Source organism: Urocitellus parryii, chromosome 8 (genome assembly GCF_045843805.1).
Source record: "Urocitellus parryii isolate mUroPar1 chromosome 8, mUroPar1.hap1, whole genome shotgun sequence".
Lineage (NCBI taxonomy): Eukaryota > Metazoa > Chordata > Mammalia > Rodentia > Sciuridae > Urocitellus > Urocitellus parryii.
In genome coordinates, this window is record NC_135538.1 from 108,346,603 (window position 1) to 108,365,866 (window position 19,264).

General features: G+C 41.8%; 1 protein-coding gene across 1 annotated transcript; it reads left to right on the forward strand.

Moving 5' to 3' along the window:
• The first annotated feature begins 9,096 nt into the window (after positions 1–9,096).
• Positions 9,097–10,436, forward strand: Tbcc (tubulin folding cofactor C). Its single transcript, XM_026383566.2, has one exon. The coding sequence runs from the start codon at positions 9,142–9,144 to the stop codon at positions 10,177–10,179; it is 1,038 nt and encodes a 345-aa protein (XP_026239351.1). The 5' UTR covers positions 9,097–9,141; the 3' UTR covers positions 10,180–10,436.
• Positions 10,437–19,264: the final 8,828 nt, after the last annotated feature.

Here is a 19,264-nt window from a genome sequence, read left to right on the forward strand (position 1 = left end):
TGGAACAAGGTGGGTGGCTCCATAAGCATTTGCCAAACAAACAAATTGCTCTGCTTTCTCCCTTTACCTGTACAGTCTATAGCATACCACACACAGTAATTGGGTAATTGCCTATGCACTCACTTAGCCTACAAGCTCGGAGGGAGTCCTGTCACCATACCTGCATTATCTAGCAGAGTGTCTAACATGAAGTAGGTACCAATTTAAAAAGTGCAGCAGGAAAACAGGGATGTGGGCAGACATGGCGCACAGAGGACGGTGTGGCTGGAGTAAAGGCAAGGGTGGGAGATGAGACCAGAAAGAAAGGAAAAGAGAGACAGAGAAGGAGAAGGGGTTGGCATCTGAGGGAAAGAATTAACAGTACTTGTAGCCAACAGTACTTGCAGACCAGTTAGACAGCAGGAGTCTCTGTGGTTGACTCTGATTCCCTGTTTGAAAGATTATGGATGTAGCATCAGGAGCACGATCAGATGTGGCACCATGATTAGATGGGCAACGTTCAAAGCTTGGATTCAAGAGGCAGTCTGACTCAGAACCCAGACAGGACTTGGCTCCCCAGGACAAGGTCAGCTTGCCAAAGGAGGAGCTGAGAGGAACAAGAGAGGTGGTGCCAGAATGGATTCTGCCTCATGGATATTTCAGAGATGAGTGGAGGAAGATTGTGAAGGAAACAAGAAGCAGTGATCAGGAACGACAAAAATCTGCAAAAGAACCAGGGAGCTGAATTCCTGCCTTAAGAAAGGATAATTGAATGCTTACAGCTGTAGCTCTTTGTAAAGAGCAATGAGTTCTGTAGTTGTTGTTGGCTGTTTTTTTGGTTTTGTTTTGTCTTTGCAGGGCTGCAAAATGAACCCAGGGCTTCTTGCATGCTAGGCAAGCTCAAGAGCAATAGGTTTACAAGGTGGGAGGGAGTGAAGATAGAACAACTTCAGTTTTAAATAAAGTGGCAGGGGACAAAAGTCAGATGATAAGGAGGAAGAATAATTTAAAAACTGGATATAAGCCAGGCATGGTGGTGCAGGCCTGTAATCCCAGCAACTAGAGAGGATGAGGCAGGAGGATCATGAGTTCAAAGCCAACCTCAACAATAGCGAGGCCCTAAGCAAGTCAGTGAGACCCTGTCTCTAAATAAAATACAAAATAGGGCTGGGGATGTGGCTCAGTAGTTGAGTGCCCCTGAGTTCAATCACTGGGACCTAAAACAAACAAACAAACAAAAAAACCTGGACATAATAAATGCTGATTACTGTGGGGTTTTGTTGTTCTTCTTTGCAGAGATTAAACTCTGGGCCTCACACATGCTAGGCAAGCTGTCTAACACTGAGCTACATGCCTGGCCCGTGATTACTATTTCAAAAGTCTGTTGTTGGTCCAGGTGAGGTAGCACATGGCTGTAATCCCAGAGGCTCAGGAGGCTGAGGCAGGAGGTTAGCAAATTCAAAGCCAGCCTTAGGGAGGCCGGAAGCAATTTAGTGAGACCCTGCCTCAAAATAAAACATAAAAGGGGGCTGGGCAGGGGCTGGGGTTGTGGCTCAGTGGTAGAGCGCTTGTTTGCTTGCACACATGAGGCACTGGGTTCAATCTTCAGCACCACATAAAATAAATAAATAAGTAAAACAAAGATTTTGTGTCCATGTCCATGTTCAACTAAAAAAAAAAAGGGGGTGTGTGGCTGGGGATGTGGCTCAGTGGTTGAGTACCCCTGAGTAATTCCCAGTACCCCCCCCCCAAAAAATAAAAGGTCTGTTGTTGGGAGAAGGAAGAAATATTTGCTTGGGTGGATGACAGGACAAAAGGAAAATTGTCTTATATTGAGGAAACTTGTTTACTGAGAGGACAAAAAGATGCCAGAGAAGGAATAGATTGAAGATCTTGAAGAAGGAGAAGATGGTTGGTGGCAAGAGGTCTAGGAAACTGAAGGAAGCAGACAGAAAACCCTGAAGAGAGCTTCACCTCCAGAGAGAAAGGAAAAAGACAAAGAAGTGGACTGTCATAGGTAAGTTATGGGAGATGGGAGGCAAGCAGGTAAGGTCATCTGTTGACAGGCAGAGAGGGCCTCAGGGACAGTGGTGTAACTTTTGTAGGCAATGAATGGGAAATTGCAGGAGAAAAGCCCCCAGACTGATAGAGAAGCCACCTTAAAAGGACTTCCCACCTCCTGAGGGTTAGACTCCAGGCATGTGCTTCTCTCCTCTGGCCTCCCAGTACCTCCTCTCCTTCCCCTGAGCTGGTCTCCAGCCTAGAGTGCTTCCCAGGAGGTGATCATTAACTTCCTTATTCATTCTTCAAGTATTCACTGAACATCCACCCCCTCCCCAGCCCCATTTCTCTGGGCAACATACTCTCTCTTCCCACAGGGCTTTTAAACCTGCATACCTTTGAGACTCCCCACCATAGTCACCAGTTTGACCCCATAAGCCCATAGATCTGGAGGCCACTTTCCAATGCTCACTTGACTTCTCCCTGCTAACAGCTACTCATCCTTCCAGCCTTGGTTCAGTCACCTCCAAAACCCTTCACTCACCAACAGCTCATGGAAGACATCTGCACCTCTTTCCTTTATAAAATTTGTTGTCATTGTTAATAGTTTTACATGGTTGTATGATTATGTGCCCAGACTCAACCTCCTTATGGAAAAGAGGGACAGTGTGTGTCTTATCACTTCAACAGCCTTAGGGCCTCCATGGCTCAGTGTTGGGCACAGTTAGTGCTTAATAAGCAGCTGTTAGATGAATCAACAGGTGCTGGCCTCTGTGCTAGACATCAAGTGTATAATGAATCAAAAAAATTCCAGAAGACATGATTCTATCTTAGAGGATCCAAAAAACTCCACCAAAAAACTTTTAGAATTAATAAATGAATTCAGCAAAGTAGCAGGATATAAAATCAATACTCATAAATCAAATGCATTTCTATACATCAGTGATGAATCCTCTGAAAGAGAAATTAGGAAGACTACCTCATTCATAATAACCTCAAAAAATAAAATAAAATACTTGGGAATCAACTTAACAAAAGAGGTGAAGGACCTCTACAATGAAAACTATAGAACACTAAAGGAAGAAATTGAAGACCTTAGAAGATGGAAAGATCTCCCAGGCTCTTAGATAGGCAAAATAAATATTGTCAAAATGGCCATACTACTCAAAGTGCTATACAGATTCAATGCAATTACAATTAAAGTCCCAACCTCACAGAAAAAGCAATCATGAAATTCATTTGGAAAAATAAGAGACCCAGAATAGCCAAGGCAATCCTTAGCAAGATAAGTGAAGCAGAAGGCATCAAAATATCAGACCTTAAACTATTCTACAAAGCTATGGTAACAAAAATGGCATGGTATTGGCACCAAAATAGACATGTAGACCCATGGTACAGAATAGAAGATAGAGACAAATCTACATAAATACAGTTATCTCATATTAGACAAAAGCACCAAAAACACACATTGGAGAAAAGATAGCCTCTTCAACAAATGGTGCTGGGAAAACTGGAAATCCATATGCAGCAAATGAAACTAAGTATCTCTCACCATGCACAAAACTCAAAGTGGATCAAGGACCTAGGAATTAGACCAGAGACCCTTCACCTAAGAGAGGAAAAAGTAGGACCGAATCTTCATAACATTGGATTAGGTCCCAATTTCCTTAACAAGACTTCTAAAGCGCAAGAAATAAAATCAAGAATTAATAAATGGGATGGATTCAAACTAAAAAGCTTCTTCTCAGCAAAGGAAACAATCAACGAGGTAAAGAGAGAGCCTACATTTTAGGAGCATATTTTTGCCACACGCACATCACAGCACTAATTTTCAGGACATATAAAGAACTCAAAAAATTTAAAACCAAAAAAACAACCAATCAGTAAATGGGATAAGGAGCTGAACAGACACTTCTCAGAATCCATCAACAGATATATGAAAAAATGTTCAACATCTCTAGCAATTAGAGAAATGCAAATCAAAACTACTCTAAGATTTCATCTCACGCCAGTCAGAATGGCAGTTATCAAGAATACAAACAGAGGGCTGGGGATGTGGCTCAAGCGGTATCGCGCTCGCCTGGCATGCGTGCGGCCCAGGTTCGATCCTCAGCACCACATACAAAACAAAGATGTTGTGCCTGCCGAAAACTAAAAGATAAATATTAAAAAAATTCTCTCTCACTCTCTCCGTCTCTCACTCTCTCTTTAAAAAAAAAAAAAAAAAAAAAAAGAACCACCATTTGACCCAGCTATCCCACTCTTCAGTCTATACCCAAAGGACTTAAAATCAGCATATTATAGTGATGCAGCCACATCAATGTTTATAGCACTTCAATTCACAATAGCTGAACTGTGGGCTGAACCTAGATGTCCTTCAGTAAATGAATGGATAAAGAAACTGTGAACTATCATGGTGTGGTGGCACACGCCTATAATCCCAGCAGCTAGGGAGGCTGAGACAGGAGGATCTTGAGTTCGAGCCAGCTTCAGCAACTCAGCAAGGCCCTAAGCAACACAGTGAGACCCTGTCTCTAAATAAAATATAAAAAAGGGCTGGGGATATAGCTCAGTGGCTGAGTGCCCCTGAACTCAATTCCTGTTACCACCCCCCCACAATAAAAAAAAGAAAGAAAAAGAAACAAAACTGTGGTATATATACACAATGGAATACTACTCAGCATTAAGAGAATAAAATTATGGCATTTGCAGGTAAATGGATGGAATTGGAGAACATCATGCTATGCGAAGTAAGCCAATCCCCAAAAAACCAAAGGCGGAATGTTCTCTCTGATAAGTGGATGCTGATCTATAAGCGTGTGTGGGGGGAACAGAGGAACTTTGATTAGGCAAATGGGAGGGCAGGGAGGGAAAGGGATATAGGAGCAGGAGAGAATGGCATGAGATGGGCATCATTACCCTAGGTACATGTATGACTGCATATATGGTGCGATGCTACATCATGTACAACCAGAGAACAGTTGTGCTGCAATTGTGTACAATAAATCAAAATGCCTTCTGCTGTCATATTATAACTAATTAAAATAAATAAATTAATTAATTTTTAAAAAGGTTCCAGAAGGTAAAGTAAATTGAGAGGGCGGAAGAGAACCAGGGGCAAAGGCAGGAGAAAATACCTGTCCTGCTTCCAAGATGAATTTGGACATACCTTCACATCTGTCCTCTATGTGCCAGAAAATTCAGCAATTAAAGTAGGAAGATTTTTCTAATATTTGATATCTGAATTGAGCTTTTTAAAAAATATTTATTTATATGTGGTGCTGAGAATTGAACCCAGTGCCTCTCACATGCTAGGCAAGCATTCTACCCCTGAGCTACAACCCCACCCCCTTGAATTGAGCTCTTTAATGAATGCTTTACATCCCATAAATATTCAGTGCTTGCTGAAAGATGAACAGTTGAGAACACTTTCCAGCATCAAACTACCAAAAAACAGGACCCATGTCTATCTTTTTTGCCTAGATGTGACTAGCATCTTCTACCTGTATATGGCCTCCACAGGACACGGAGGTGCCTTATTCCTATGCTGTCCAGTCATACCTACAACTGTTTTACTTTGCCTAAACGCTTTCTCATTTCTTGCTAATTTATTTCTTCAGGCATATAACTGCAAACATAAGATTTTAAAAAATCAAATGCATACAACAGGTATTTCAAATCTAACAAATACCACATGAGAATGTAACCATCAACTTCTAGACTCTGAGAAACTACTGAACAAAAGATCATATTTGTTGAACAAACCAATTGAGAGAGGGAAGGAACCCACAAAATAGAAGAGATTTAAGGAACATAATAACTAGACAAACTCTATGGCAACTGTTTGGATCCTTAATCAAACAAAATAACTTCGAATAAAGGAAATTACATGATAACAGATGTGAAAATAGACTGGAAATCTGATATTAAGGACTTTTTTAAATGCTTTTTTTGAGATGTGGTGATGACAATGTGATTGTTTCAAAAAGGAAGTCCTAATCTTCTAGAGATACAGACTGAAATATTTATAGATTACAAAATATGAAATAATCTCTAGGATCTGCTGTAAAATAATCAAGGTATGGCTGGGTGTGGTGGTGCAGCTAAGGAGTCTGAGACAGGAAGATCACAAGTTCAAAGCCAGCCTCAGCAAAAGTGAGGTGCTAAGTAATTCAGTGAGACCCTGTCTCTAAATAAAATACAAAATAGGGCTGGGGATGTGGCTCAGTGGTTGAGTACCCCCAAATTCAATCCCTGGCACCCCCCCAAAAAAAATAATAATCAAGGTAGAGTGGGTTGGAGAAATGACCAAAGTTTTAGAGAAAGACTGTTAGCTGATCATTGTTGAGGTGGGTGATGGTATAGGAGTTCTTGCAGTACCCTCTCTATTTTATGTATGTTGGAATTTTTCAAAAGTTAAAAAGTGAATCTAACAAATAGAACCATAAATATCTCAATTATTACCAAATAAATGTTAAAAGTCCACAGAATCTTAGTATTCTTTCATTTTCAAGATATCTACAAGAGAGCAGCACTTTGACTCACAAGCCCTTTCATTGAAAAGTAGGATACTGAACGCATACAGCTGCTTGCCTTTTGCCACCCTTCTGCTGTAATGCATTTCTCTCTTTACTTCCATCAGAGTAGGCACTTACCTTACCTTTGATGAGCATCCACTTCAGGATGCATGCTGGATCCACTGCCCTCAAGTCAGAATGAGAACATAAATACAATCTGGCAATACCAGCAGTTTTGCAGCCTTCCTACTGCTTTTGAACACAGAAATATAGCTGTATATCCATGTCTTGACCTCCTACTCCAGCCTGCAGCTGTGCTGGGGGATGTGAAAAACTGTCAAGCCAATACTCAGGACAACCTATCCAGCGACACTAAGGCTTCACAATAGTCTTTCAAACTGTTCCCAACACAGGGAGTCAACCAAGGGACCCGTCAATGTTTGTCCTTTTCTGCTTCTTTCTCTTAAAAGTTAAAACTAGCCACCTTAAAATATTCAGAAACTTCTAAAGCCTACTGAACTCCATGCAAAAACCTGTTGATGGACAGAAATGAAGTTCCTGAAAGGGTTTATGACATTAGATTCATTCTAGATATAGCAGACACAATTACCAAGAGATTCACTAACACAGAAACTTCACTCCATTTGCAAACTCCAAGTCCAATGAACCTCCTTTGGCTACAAACTTTCTTAATTTGAGTGGGACAAGTTCAGTTACTGAAAAACTTAAAGGAAGCGAGTCGGACTTTTGTTATTTTTGTTTTTCCTAGCAAAACAAGTCTTTTCTAAACCTTGTTTAGTTAAATCTTCTTTTCATAAAAGAAAGCAGCTATTGCATTCCTCCGTATGATCTGGACAACAGTATCTGTTATATTTCATTCACCAACCTCGGACTCATACTTCTGTGAAGTAAAAATGTTTTTTTCGAAAAAAGCAAAAGCAAAAGCTTAATATATACTGCCTGTAAAACAAAACTAATGAAAACAACATATATTGCAAACCTACGCACCGTTGTTTTTCGGCACCACGGATTCCATCGGGTGCATGCACAACACACAACTACACCCCTCCGTGTCCCCAGCGCCCCCGCGCGGGACTTTGCCACATGGTGTGACCTGTGCTGACGCAGCGGAGGAATACTCTCTTCAACCCGGGAATTTATGTGTTTTGTTCTTGATTTTTTTTTTTAAGTGGTTAGGAAAGGAGGCGAGTGGGACGTGAAAATTGGAAATCGGTCTTAATTCCAATTTAATTCAATAGCTCTCTTTCCTCCCATCTTTCTCTGCATCAAAATGCAGGCATAAAGGGGAAATTTCAAGTGACAGTTTCTGGGGCCTTTTAATACCCAATTAAAAACGGTGGAGGCTGGGAACGGGAGAAGACAGGGTAAAGCCGAGGATTGGAAGGGCGGGCGGGTCAAGAAGGCCCCGGAGCTCGGCGGGGCTGAACTCTGCACGCGAGGCTGCGGCGCCCGGCAGCTGGCTGCGTCGGGGGTTCTTGCCGGCCGGCTCCCGGGGTTTTTGCCAGTGAATGCGCGGTCTTGGCTGCCCACTCACACCTCGGGTTGGTCCCGACTTTAGGTTAGGCTCGCTCACTTCCGGTGACAAATCCCTCCCACCATCTCTAGAAATAATGTACCGTTTTCCCCATCGCTTTCCTAAAGACGAACGGCCCTACAGAGAGGCGCGGAGTCCGGGGCTGGGGTCTCAGCCCAGCGCGGCCAGTGGCGCTCAGCTGCGAAGGGAGTGGCCGGGACCGAGCGGCGGGGGGGACGGGGGGAGGAAGGGGATGGGGATGTAGAATTTCACCCTCCCCTGCCCCCACTCCCCCGACTGCAGCAATTGGCCAAAAAATAGTAATGTTTTTAGATTCCCCCAGGTCCCCCAAAAACGGTTGCAGCGAGGAACCCAGTCTCTCCCATCGCCGTGCCCCTAGCCTTCTCCCGCCCCAGTAACAGCCTGTGGGGACCCAGGAGCCCCCAGGCCGCGCCGAACTGCAGTGGATGGGGGAGGGCGGGAAGGATAAGGTTATGGGGCGGCAGGAATAGGTTGGGGGAAGGGGTAGCGGAAGGGAAGAGAAAAAAACCGGAGGCATGCAAGCGGCTCCCTAGCCAGCTGTTCCAGCTGCTGCTTCCTCCGGCGCGGGCCGGGAGGTGCAACATCCCCCCCCTCCATCTTTCTCACCACTACCTGTCCCCCCACCCACCACAAGCACACATTCCTCCCACCACCCAGTAACGGATCTCCGGCCTGTAAGGGGGTAGTAGGAAGAAGCTGGGGGGGAGGGGGAGGCCTGCGAGTTTCTAACCTTGTTCTTATAAACAAACCCACATGTGCAGCTACCGCTGCTGCAACTCACCCCACAATCCCGGATATAAGTCCTGCCCCTTTAAGAGGAAAAAAAGCTTCCCCCGCCTGTCTCCCACCCCACCCATCCACAAGGACCTTTGTCTCCCCACCCCCACTGTCAGCCGGCCCCGCCTCTCCTCCCTGCCCCTCCAACGCCGAGGAGCCAATAGGCAAAGAAAATAAGGCTGGGGAGCTGACGTAAGTGTCCCCGGCCAATCACAGGGCGCGTTGGTGGGAGGCCTCACGGAGGGCGCGCCCCAAGGATGGAAAGCAGGAGAGAGGGAGCTTAAAATCAAAATGGAGAGTGCTGGTTGTTCCGCCGCCGCTGTGGGAAACCGGGACATGGGGTCCCAGCGGGATCTGAGCCTGGTTCCTGAGCGGCTTCAGAGACGCGAGCAAGAGAGGCAACTGGAGGTGGAAAAGCGGAAGCAAAAGCGGCAGAACCAGGAGGTGGAAGAAGAGAAGAGCGACTTTTTCGCCGCCGCCTTCTCTCGGGAACGAGCGGCCGTGGAAGAGCTTCTGGAGGGCGAGGAGTCAGTCGAGCGGCTAGAGGAGGCGACGTCTCGGCTCCAAGGGCTGCAGAAACTTCTCAACGACTCAGTTTTGTTCCTAGCCCCCTACGACTTGAGGCAGGGACAAGAGGCGCTGACGCATCTCCAGGCTGCCTTGGCCGAACGGCGCCAGGAGCTGCAGCCCAAGAAGCGGTTCGCTTTCAAGACCCGAAGGAAGGATGCTGCTTTGGCCACCAAAGTAGACACGGCTCCCGTCGCTCCGGCAGCTGAAGGCATCATGTCCCCGTCGCTACCCTTGAAGGACGAGGAAGCACTTGGTTTCAGCTGGGCCTGTGGCTTCACCAACCTGGAGTTCCAAGTCCTGGAGAAGCGAGCCGACGAGGTGCACCAGCGCGACATCCTTTTGACGGAACTGAGCAACTGCACTATCAAACTGTATGGTAATCCTAACACCTTGCGGCTGAACAAGGCCCGCAGCTGCAAGGTGCTCTGTGGCCCGGTGTCCACCTCTGTGTTCTTGGAAGACTGCAGTGACTGCATACTGGCCGTAGCCTGCCAACAGCTCCGTTTACACAGTACCACAGACACCCGCATCTTCTTACAGGTGACCAGCAGGGCCATAGTGGAGGATTGCAGCGGCATCCAGTTCGCTCCTTATACCTGGAGTTACCCGGGGATCGAAAAGGACTTCCAGGGCTCTGGTTTAGATAGGAGCAAAAACAACTGGACCAACGTTGACGATTTCAATTGGCTGGCCCGGGATATGGCCTCCCCAAACTGGAGTATTCTTCCTGAAGAGGAGAGAAAGATCCAATGGGACTGAGCAGTTGTCCTTCACTCCTAACAAATACTTTCCATGTGAGAATAACTCCAGCAAAGGGACCCCAAAGTCCATTTATTATTGTTGTTACATTGCATATGTTTTCAGTATTTTAAGGCCTGAGATTGTGATAAGCTCCTGTTTGTGATTTCCATTAAATTCGTGATAGATCTAACAACATTTTTGCTATTTCGGTAATGTCTTTAAGCTTTTCTGTGATAATTTGAAGCAATAAACGGAAAAGAGTGTGATTGTGTTGATTTTGAATGATTTGTGGTACTTAAAACTGATCATTGCATAATAAAGTAGACCTTCAATAAATATTTAATAAGGGAAGTTGGTAGGTAGGGCTCTAGTGGCAGCCAATTCATATGGAAATATGATGTCGAACCTGTGCAAACCTGACATAGGTTTTTTGCATTGAAGGTTTGGCTTTATGTATTTTAGCAGGGCAATCAAAGGACTCCTTGACTGTCAGCTACATATCAGCTTGGATTTCTGGAATCCACTGTTGGGTCCAAAATTTTGGTGGACCGCCAAAGGCTAATGAATCTTCCCAATTGTAAAACCAAAATAATTACTATTTATTTATTTGTTTATTTTTGTGGGCGGGAAGTTTACTGGAGATTGAATCCACTGAGCTCTGTACCCAATTCTTTTTAATTTTATTTTGAGACAGGTCTCACTAAGTTGCTGAGACTGGCCTTCAACTTGGAATCCTTCTGCCTCAGCTTCCTGGGTCACTGGATTACAAGGATGTGCGATCTTGCTTGGCTTGGCTACAAATCTTTTGTGTGTTTATAACATCGAGACACTGATTTAAGCTCCTTATTCATATTAGGTTATTAAGTCCTCAAAATCTTTATTTTTTTCCCCCCTACTACTGTGGATTGAACTCAGGTGTGCTTTACCACTGACTTAATTCCTATCCCTTTTTTACTTTTCATTTTGAGAGTCTTAAATTGCTCAGGCTGGCCTCAAATTTGCCATCCTGTTTCCTGAGCTTCCCAATTAGCTAGGATTACAGAGGTCCATCTCTTCAGCAATTTTTAAAAATTTCTTACCATATCAAATCAATCTTTTTTTAAATATATTTTTATTTTTTACTTAGAGATGGATACAATATCTTTATTTTGTTTATTTTTGTGGTGCTGAGAATCAAACCCAGTGTCTCACATGTGCCAGGCAAGTGCTTCCCCACTGAGCCACAACCTCAGCCCTCAGTCTTGTTTAAAAAAAAAAAATCATTTTAGTTGTACATGGACTCAATACCTTTATTTATTTATTTGAGAGTTTTTTTTTTTTTTTTTTAGTTGTTGATGGACCTTTATTTTATTCATTTACTTATTCTATCACTAAGCTACAACTCCAGCCCTCTTCAGAATTTGTAAGTGGAAACTTGTAAAAGAAAAAGGGTTGGGCCTGGGGATGTGGCTCAAGCGGTAGTAGCGCACTCGCCTGGCATGCATGCATCCCGGGTATGATCCTCAGCACCACATACAAACAAAGATGTTGTGTCCGCCGAAAACTAAAAAATAAATATTAAAAAATAATTCATTCCCCCCCCTCTCTTTTTTTTTTTTAAATGTCATTTATTTATTTTATTTTATTTTTTTTAATATTTATTTTTCAGTATTTGGCGGACACAGCATCTTTGTCTGTATGTGGTGCTGAGGATCGAACCCGGGCCGCACGCATGCCAGGCGAGCGCGCTACCACTTGAGCCACATCCCCAGCCCCCCCTCCTCTCTCTTTAAAAAGAAAAAGGGTGGGGATTTTGCTCAGTGGTAGAGTACTTTCCCAACATGCTGAAATCCCTGGGTTTGATCCCCAGCACCATAAAAATAAGATAAAATAAGCTGTTTGGGGATTTGCCTCATAATTGCAGACCTGGGTGCAGTTGTATTCTGTAATCCCAGCTACTCAGGAAGCTGAGAAGGAAGATTTCAGGTTCCAAGCCAATTTGGGTAATTTAGTGTGATGCTTTCAAAATAAAAAAGGACTGAGGATGTAGATTGATGGCAGAACCCACTGGGTTCAGCACAAAGTACCTCCTGAAAAAAACAAAACAGAGTATCTCAGAAAAAGCTGGGTACTGTGGCACATGGCCTAAAATCCCAGTGACTCTGAAGACTGAGGCAGGAAGGTTGGATTCCAAGTTCAAGGCCAGCCAGGAAAACTTAGTAAGCCCCTGCCTCAAAATGAAAACAAAGTGCTAGGCAAGCACTCTACCACTGAGCCACAACTCCAGCCCCCCTAAATACCTAAAATATAAAAATAAATAAATATAGATAGATATTTAGGGGCTTTTGAAATACCTAAATGTTTTTTATGTTCAATAATTTATATGTTCTATCTCGTTACAAAAGGCTATTTAAATTGGCTTCTAAGATATGTAAAATCTAACAAGATAACAAAAAGGAGGAGCAAGTATAGAGTCAAAAGAGAGGCAGAAATCCTACTAATCCTTAATGGAAAGTGGAAAGTAAATCCAGATTTTTCCCCCTCAACTGTTAGTCTTGATAAAGGATCTTCATCAGTTTCACAGATTGGGAGCTGTGACTAGTATTCTAAGGCCATGCCCCTCAAGACTAATGGTTTAATACCAATGGTTTAACACTTTTCAGGGAAAATGATTCTTAAGACACTATTGGGCTTATGATTTATATTTGTGGACTGATCATTTTTACTGGAAAGCTAACTAATTATGCTTAAAAAATAAAATCCTGGGATGGTAGCTCAGTGGTAGAGCACTTGCCTAGCTTGCCTGAAGCCCTGAGACCTTGGGTCAGATCAGCACTATCATTAATCAATCAGTCAAATAAAATAAAATCTAATCCTGGTGGCTTGGGAGGCTGAAGCAGGAGGACTGAAGTTCAAAGCCAGCCTCAGCAATTTAGAGAGGTCCTAAGCAACTTAGAGCCTGTCTCAAAATAAAACATAAAAAGACCTGGGGATGTGGCTCAGTGATTAAGTGTCCCTGGGCTCAAACCATGGTACCAAAACAATAAATAAAATAAAATTCTTTGTACCTTCTGCAAACCTTCAATTAATCAATTAATTAATTCAAACATTCAATTTCTAAGATAACAAAATCACAGCAGTTTGAACGATAATTGGTAACTAATCTCAGCTGAGCAAGCCCATTGTCTTTGAATGGCTCTTTCCAAATCCTTATGTCAAGTATTCCAGACCTTTTTCTACTTTCCTAAAGCTTACAATCTTATGCCCATAACTCTGCCAACCTCCCCTGATTAACACATTATAGACCACGTGACTAGTACCCCCCTAATATCCCTCAATATTTGAAAAAATTCTTATCTTTGCTGATCTTCCTTTCTAGAGGCATATTTCCTCCTCCCTAAAGCCACTCTTCTGCTTGAGCGCATTGCACAAGTTTACATGTTTAGAAGAGCCATCTATATCCACCACCAATCCAGAGTTAGAATTCTTTGGATGAGGGCTGGGGATGTACCTCAGTTGGTAGAGTGCTTTCCTAACATGTGAAGGCCCTGGGTTCAATCCCCAGCACCACAAAAGAAAAAAAAAAAATTCTTTGGATGAAATCCCTATTCCAGGGGTTGGGGATGTGGCACAAATGGTAGCACGCTCACCTGGCATGCACAGGGCTCTGGGTTCGATCCTCAGCACCACATAAAAATAAAATAAAGATGTTGTGTCCACTGAAAACTGAAAAATAAATTTAAAAAAAAAATCCCTTTTCCATGTCCCCTCAGAGCAGCAGCAGTGACAGAGGGAAGTAGTTAGTGCTGAAAGGCCTGCCTTCCACCATTTCAGATGCTACATTCCCTAAACTTTAGCAAGGGATAAGATCAATTGTTTTAGTCTGTTTGTGCTGCTATATCAAAATATCATAGACTAAGTAGCTTATAAACAATACAAATTTGTTTTTCTGTTCTGAAGGCTAGGAAATTCAAGATCAAGGCAAGGGCAGATTCTGTGTTTCATGAGGGCCGACTGTTTTGTAGACTGTTTTCTCTACACGCCCTTACTTGGCCAAAGAGGCAGGGTAATCTCTATAGTCCTTTTTATAAGGGCACTAATCCCATTCATGAGGGCAGGACCTAATTACCTACCCAAGGCCTACCTCCTGATACCATCACATTGGGGGTTAGGATTTCAATGTGAATTTTAGGAGGAAAACAACAATCTATTGCAGGAGAGAAACAATAGGTCTAGAGCACCGATAAAGAGAATTCAAAGCTATTACTCAACGAATTTGAACATTCTGTTCACATATTCAAAAACTTCATTATAAAGACTTTTTTTTTTTAATTGAATGTCTCTTCAGTGTGTTTATGTCACCAAAAACGCAATTTGAGTTTAAAACTGACATCAACATAGAGGTTTGATTCTAAGATTACAGTGCAATGGAGTTTTTTAAACATAGGTAATTCCTATAGATGTACAAAAGTGTTAGAGTATAAAGTAAATGTCCCCTTTTCCTTTGTTCTAGATCCTTCAATTCTCTTTGGAAGGCAATCATTCTTCATTAGTTTTTTTTTTTTTAATCTTTTTGGTCTATGAAATACTGTATATTCTTTCATTACCAGATCCAAATAGAAACATGGTATATATAATAATCTGTGACTCACCTTTGTCATTAACATTATACTTGAAGATATTTTTATATAAGTACATATAGAATATCCTTTTCTAAAATCTTTTTCTTTTATATGTTCTGTTATATGAAATGTACTATACTATTTAACCAGTCTCTGATAAACCTTGAGGTACTTTCCTATCTTTAGCTGTTAGAAAAATGCTATAATGGATAACTTTAAACATAAACCATTTAGCATGTGTGCCCTTATATTTGTAGACAAGTTCCTAGGATTGAAATTGCTGGATCAAGTTATTTATTTATTTATTGCAATGGGGATTGAACCCAGGGGTGCTTAATCACTGAGCCACGCCCCCAACCCTTTTCATTTTTTGAGACAGGGTCTTGCTTCCTTACCTAGGACCTTGCTAAATTTCTGAGGCTGGCTTTGAACTTGCAATCCTGCCTCAGTCTCCCAAATCACTGAGATTACAGGGGTTTGCCACTGCACCCAGCTGTTAAACCAAGTTATAAACATTTATCATATTGATAGACATCATCAATTGCCTTCCCAGGAGGTTTATCAGTTTACACCTACACTAGCAATGTCTGGGAGAGCTATTTCTTCACATCCTTATCATCATATTGTGTTATCAGATTTTTTGATTAGAAAATGTTTTCTTTTTTTAAAATATTTTTTAGTTGTTGATGGACCTTTGTTTTATTTATTTGTATATGGTGCTGCCTGTGCCTCAGGCATGCTAGGCAAGTGTGCTAACATTGAGCTACAACCCTAACCCCAAATGTTTTCTTCTTGTAACCGAAATTTTAATCATCTCCCAACTTGTCTCTCCACTTCAATCTCTAAACCATTCTGCATTCAGCTACTCATTTTCTTACTTAAAAAAAAATTTTTTTTGTAGTTGTAGATGGGCAGCATGCCTTTATTTTATTTTTATGTGATGCTAAGGATTGAACCCAGTGCCTTATACATGTTAGGCAAGTTCTCTGCCACTGAGCTACAGTCCCAGCCCCCAAATTTATTTTCTTAAAGCATTTCAGTCTTGGTTTAAAATCTTCTGAGATTCCCATGGAATCCCTGGCCTGGGAGACGAGCCCCTCTACCATCTGTTCTCAGCCTACTGTTCTTACATGATGTTCTACTATTTCATCGCACACATTCATGCTCCAGCTAGTCTGAACTAATTTCCATTAATCAAACACACAGAATCAGTCAGGGTCCTGGCAGGAAACAGATGCCACACTCAAAATAGATAATTGTAAAGAGCTTAATATAGGAGTTATTTACAAAGCAGTGGACAGAGGAAAAGCAAGAAGGGATGGTGTGATACCCATTTCATTCCTAAGGCCTAGGGTGGAAGGGACAAAACTGTCAGCTAAAGGAGGGAGAAGAGTGAAAAGGAGAGGGAGAGAAAAAAAAAAGAGAAAGGAGGGAAATGAATGAGAATGATACAGGACAGGATTATAGCCTTCAGAGGAAGAAAGAATACAGCCAATCCATCTGATTGGTGGAGAGGCAATTAGGGAGAGAGTCATGGGAATTGAAAAATACCACTCTCTTCTTTCCATTGACTGAACCCAGTTGAAAATTTCAGGGCAAAGAAGTCCACTGAATGTTGGAGAATTCCATATGAATCAGCTTCCAAGACAGAGAGAAGGGCAGAGATAAGTGAAAAATGAATTTGGAGAAACAAATAGAATATATTTAGTATGAACACTTTTGCTATTCTCTTGGCCCTTGTTAAGCTGGTTTTCACACAACTTGTGCCCATTTTTTTTTTTTTTTTTGGTACCAGGGATTGAACTCAAGGGCACTTGACCACTGAGCCACATCCCCAGAAATAGTGTTTCTCAATTGATGGTGACTTTGAATCACCTAAACAAGTCCAATAAAAGTGGCTAGGGATGTAGCTCAGTGGTAGAATATTTGCCTAGCATGCAGAAGGCCCTAGGTTCAATCCCAGTCCTGATAAAAATAAAGACAAAATAAAAAGAAAAAACTGGACACAGTAGCACATGCCTGTAATCCCAGTGGCTCGGAGGCTGAGACAGGAGGATCACAGGTTCAAAGCCAGCCTTAGCGGTGGCGGGGTGCTAAACAACTCAGTGACACCACCATCTCTAAATAAAATATAAAACAGGGCTGGGGATGCGGCTCAGTAATTGAGTGCCTCTGAGTTCAATTCCTGGTATCCCACTCCCCCCAAAAAAATTTTTAGAAAAAGAAAAAAGAAAGAGTAAAATTTGGACAAAGAGAAAGCAAAAAATAAATTGGTAGACATAAATCCAAATATATCAGTAACCACATGAAATACAAATGGACTAAAATTTTCACTTAAGACATAGATTGGCAATCTGGATTGTTAAAATCAGCTATATGCTGTTTAAAACATATGGGTGCAGAAATGTTGAAAGTAATAGGATTGAAATATTAGGGAAATACGTTAAAATAAAGCTAATACAGATCTATTAATATCAGACAAAATAGACTTTAAGGAAAACATTACTAGGGCTAAAAGGAATCACAAAAGTAAAAAAAAAATGTGCTAAATTTACAGGAAAATATATTTGTTCTAAACTTGTATGCACCTAATAATAGAGCTTCAAAATATGTAAAGCTGGGCTGGGGATGTGGCTCAAGTGGTAGCACGCTCACCTGGCATGCATGCGGCCTGGGTTTGATCCTCAGCACCACATACAAGATGTTGTGTCCGCCAAAAACTAAAAAATAAATATTAAAAAAATATGTAAAGCTAGTGGTAGAGTGCTTGTCTAGCATGTGTGATGCCCTGGATTCAATTTTTAGGACTGCAATATAATAAATGAAAAAAACAAACAAACAAACCTCCCCCCCAAAAATGTAATTTAGTAGAACAGTAAGGAAAAAATAAATTAATCACATATTAGATGGATTTTTTTTTCTTTCTGGCATTGGGGATTGAATCCAGGGTCACTTTACCACTGAGCTACATCCTCAATCCTTTTTATTATTTATTTTGAGACAGGGTCTCACTAAGTTCTTGATACTGGCCTTAAATTTGTGATCCTCCTGCCTCAGCCTCCTGAGTTGCTGGGATTACAAGTGTGTGTCTCCACACCAAGCTCCAAATGGTAAATTCTATCAAACACCTAAAGAAGAAATAATACCATCAAATTTTTACAAATTCCCCTCAGCAGTTCACCTCTTAAGGTAACAACCTCAAGAAACTTTTGTGCATTGGAAGACACACACACAAATGTTGAATGAGCTTTGCTCATAAAGCAAAACACTAGAAATCATCCAGCTACAGATGAAAGAATGTATCATATGTAGTATAAACTATGAGAATGAACTATAACTTTATGAAACAATATCTATGTTTCTTAAAACACATTGAGTGGAAAAAAGTAGATTCCTGAAGATTACACACAGTATCAAACAATTTATGTAAATCTCAAAAACAAGTGAAAAATATGTATGTGGGGAAACACTAATGATTTTTATATGATAAAGCAAAAGCAAAGGTATTTAGAATGGTTACCTTTTGAGTGAAATGTAAGCTATATTAATTATCTCCCCAACCAAACCCACTTTTCCATTCACAGAGGCCATTCTTATTCTGGCCACCAGGGGGCATCCACAGAGTTGATTATTTTTGCTTGGTGTTGTCCTTCATGGTTTACGACTTCCAGATAAAAGAAGAGAGTTGCTTGATATATTGGGTAAACTTTCTAAAAAGCTATTTAATTTTTTTTGTTGTTGTTTTGTTTCTGGTCTCTACATCAAATCTTTCTTCTTATCCTTCCCTCTGATTTTCTCTCGCCCACATGCATGCTCCTAAGAGTTTCTCTAAGCTTAGCAAAGCAGTCTTTCACACACTGTTTCTCTCAGGAAAACTGAATTTTTTTTTTTTTTTTTTTTTTTTGTGTAGGAACTAGGAGTTTACTCATGCCTCTTGTTGTTTGAACATCCACCACTGGAAGAATCATGGCACAACACAGTGACTCCAGAAACCTCAGCTCACTCTTTTTAGTGAATTAATCAGATGGTCAAGAATTAAAATGGGAGGATCAAGTTCAAGTTTAGTCTCAGCAACTTAGTAAGGTCCTAAGTAACTTAGTAAGACTCTGTTTAAAAATTAAAAAAAAAAAAAAAAAAAGAAGAGTGGAACATGGTGGAGCACACCTGTAATTCCAGTGCCCGGGGAGGGGGGGCGGGGGGCGGGGGGGTTAAGGCAAGAAGACTGCCAAGTTCAAGGCCAGTCTCAGCAACTCAGCAAAGCCCTAAGCAACTTAGTGAGAGCCTGTCTCAAAATAAATAAAATAAAAAGGGCTGGGGGTGTAGCGCAGCCATCTTCAAGAGAAGCCATTTTTTTTCTTGGAGTCAATCTATTGCTGTTCCTTTACTGTCAGTCAAAAGTCAAAAGATGACCCTGAGTGGGACCCTGGACACTTCCCAGGAACCCCCAATAGAATTGGAGGACAGGAGGGGTGTGCTATTTCTCTCTGAGAGGACCCCTGTCT